The sequence below is a fragment of the Chaetura pelagica genome, unplaced genomic scaffold, assembly GCF_000747805.2.
Source record: "Chaetura pelagica isolate M959 unplaced genomic scaffold, ChaPel_1.0 scaffold230, whole genome shotgun sequence".
Classification (NCBI taxonomy): Eukaryota; Metazoa; Chordata; class Aves; order Apodiformes; family Apodidae; genus Chaetura; species Chaetura pelagica.
This window is the reverse complement of record NW_009951955.1, coordinates 630,715-633,755: the sequence shown is the minus strand read 5'-3', so window position 1 is coordinate 633,755 and position 3,041 is coordinate 630,715. Positions and strand designations below refer to the sequence as shown.

At 46.4% G+C, this 3,041-nt stretch overlaps 1 protein-coding gene across 1 annotated transcript in view; it reads left to right on the top strand.

Moving 5' to 3' along the window:
* Window positions 1-2,779, top strand: part of AUTS2 (autism susceptibility candidate 2) — a 565,263-nt gene extending 562,484 nt beyond the window's left edge. The window contains exon 19 of the mRNA XM_009999154.1: window positions 1,376-2,779. Coding sequence (XP_009997456.1) covers window positions 1,376-2,615 — 1,240 coding nt within the window. The 3' untranslated portion in view covers window positions 2,616-2,779. The remainder of the gene's footprint in view (window positions 1-1,375) is intronic.
* The last annotated feature ends 262 nt before the right edge of the window (window positions 2,780-3,041 follow it).

The window sequence follows — 3,041 nt, the reverse complement described above, 5'->3', positions numbered from 1 at the left end:
AGCAGGATTGCTTTTCTTGCCCAGAGTGAGTTTCAACCTCACCCAGGCACGTTCAGGCCACTCTGCTGGGCAGGGATGCAGCACCCAGAGAGAAATGTGTGGACAGGAGCTGGTTGGCACAGCAGAACCTCACTGCTCAGCCCTCCCTCCTGCCTTTAGCAGCACATCACCCACCTCCCCTCATGGAACAGAACTGCCACCCTCAGCAAACAGCAGGTGTCCAGCACTGAATGCCTGGAGCTGACTTTATGGAGAGACTCCAGCTCGGAGATCAGTTGAAATTAGTGAGGTTAAACTCGTTGGAAGTGAGGGATTAGATTTACCTTATGAATTTGATTCATTTTAAATAGGAAGCTTTTTCACTTAGTGCTGTCCATACCAACTCCTGGTCAACACTGCTTGCAGAAAATAGTTGGTATAGGATCCACGCTGAGGTTTTGTCCACTGCCAGACAAGAATTCCATCATCGTTTGTGCAACATAAAGAGGTTTGAAGGATGAAATGAATTCACAGTATTTTGAGACTTCCTGGCATCAGCAGGGAGGTGCTTTGCCTCTGTCCTGCTCTGATTGCTCTGCCCTATGAATGGGAGGGGGTTGGTAATCTGAAGAGCAAGTGACTCCAAAGAGATGATGATGTTTTCAGAGCTGACCTGAATGATGCCACACAGGGCAGACTGATCTGTGCTAGGCCATCTGTGATGGCTGCCTCTGGTAAAGCTCTTGCACTGAGGCTCCTTGCACATTTGGAGAAGTGCCTCATCTGCCCAGAGAGGTGGATTGTCTCCACTGGCACTGGTGTCTTGAGAGGTTTTTGTTTTCAGTTTTAAGAAGTAAATTGAGTTGTGAGGAGTGAATTGAAAAGGTAGAAGATTGAAGAAAACAGAGAAGAAATTAGTAATATACATAGGCCTAGCAGTTATTTAAAAATCAGCTGAACAAAATGTCATCTCTTTTCCTTAATAGAAGAAGCAGATACAGTACTATGACCCATGTCATTTGGATTTCACAGCCTCACTTTTTTTTTTTAAATGAAATTAGTATGTTTTTATTTTTTTCTCTCTCTGCAAGCAGTTAAGGCCATTGTCTTAGAAATCTGTGTACTAGAGGTACGTTCCCTTGGGAGCCTTCTGTGGACTGAAGTGTTTGAAATCTCAATCAGATCATTCCCAAAGCAGCTTCAGGGTTGAGATAGTAGAATAGGTCTAGTTTAGAGAGGGTTCTTGTGGTGTTTGGGGTGTGCCAAAGAGCAGAGTGTTGACCAGTGCATGTTACTAGCTTTCTGCAAAGCAAGGAGTGTCAAGTCAGACACCCTAGATGCTGTTTTATTTGCAGAGTTTCTCACGCCTTCATTTTTACACTTCTCTTTCTTCCAGGGAGAGCATTGAGAAAAGACACTCCAGCCACCCTTCGCCAGCACCTATCCATCCAGTCAACTCCCTCGGACATACTCGCAGCTCAAATGAGCAGATGAGGAGCCATCTGAACCCCGAGGCTCGAGACAAAGAGAAGCCCAAGGAACGCGAGAGGGATCACCCCGAATCTCGGAAGGAGATGAATGTTGAAGAGCACAAGGTGAAGGACAACTATATTTCAGAGAAGGAAGGCCTGAGCCATGACAGCCGAGTGGTGGAAGAGTCTAAGCAAATGTCCAGGGTTCCTTCACCCTATACCAGGCCCCCCGTTGTGGAGAGCACCAGGCCTAACAGTACTTCAAACCGTGAGGTGGAGAGGAAGAATGAGCCGGCGTACGATAATCCCAAGAAAAGCAATGAAGTCAAAGTGAAGGAGGAGCGAAAGGAAGACCATGATGTTCAGCCTGAGGGACCTCAGACTCATAGGTCATCTGACCAGCCACCACCTATATCTACATCAAATGTCCATCCAAGTCCTTTAGTGTCTATGCCCATGACTGTAGGTGTAAGTGGCATCCATCACATGAACAGCATCAGTGGCCTGGATAGGACTCGCATGATGACCCCTTTTATGGGAATTAGCCCAATTCCTGGTGGAGAACGTTTCCCCTATCCTTCTTTCCACTGGGATCCAATGAGAGATCCTTTAAGAGATCCTTACAGAGAGCTGGATATTCATCGGAGAGACCCCCTGGGCAGAGACTTTTTGCTAAGAAACGACCCCCTTCACCGTCTTTCTACGCCGAGATTATATGAAGCAGACAGGTCATTCAGGGATCGAGAACCTCACGACTATAATCACCACCACCATCACCACCACCCTCTCTCTGTTGACCCTCGACGTGAGCACGAGAGGGGCAACCACCTGGATGAGAGGGAGAGGTTGCACATGCTCAGAGAGGACTACGAACACGCGCGCCTGCACTCGGTTCATCCTGCCGCCCTGGACGGGCACCTGCCTCACCCGAGCCTCATCACACCTGGACTTCCAAGCATGCACTACCCCAGGGTCAGTCCCCCAACAGGACACCAAAATGGCATCCTCAATAAAACTCCCCCCACAGCAGCTCTCAGTGCCCCTCCACCTCTTATTTCTACTCTGGGACCTCGGCCTGGGTCTCCCAGAAGGACTACTCCTCTGTCAACAGAGATGAGGGAGAGGCCTCCTTCTCACACCCTCAAGGACATTGAGGCTCGATAAGCAGAGTGAGACTGAATAAAAAACAGAAAAAGAGGGGAAGAACCTTGTAAATGAACATAATATAAAGACCTTCTTACTAGTCATGGATACAGACTGGGGATGTGACCCCCTGTACAATATGTATAGATCCGAGTGCAAAGATTTTGAAATGGTTTTTTTGTATATTATATGTTGAAATTTTCCAGATCTTTTAGCCAAGTCCACATGTTCCTTGTGTCTCCTATTTTATTTCTAAGTTTAAAAATTTGAACTGAAGAACAAGACATGAATCTGAATGACTTGACTAGAAACAAACCACCACCAATGTTAACCATTCAAAGGTCTTTCAGACCAGAAGTGAAGACAATTGTAGATATTTATGTAAAAAGATTGCTTCATGGGTTAATGGTTCATATATGCAAAAAGGGTAAGATGAAAGCTTTACTT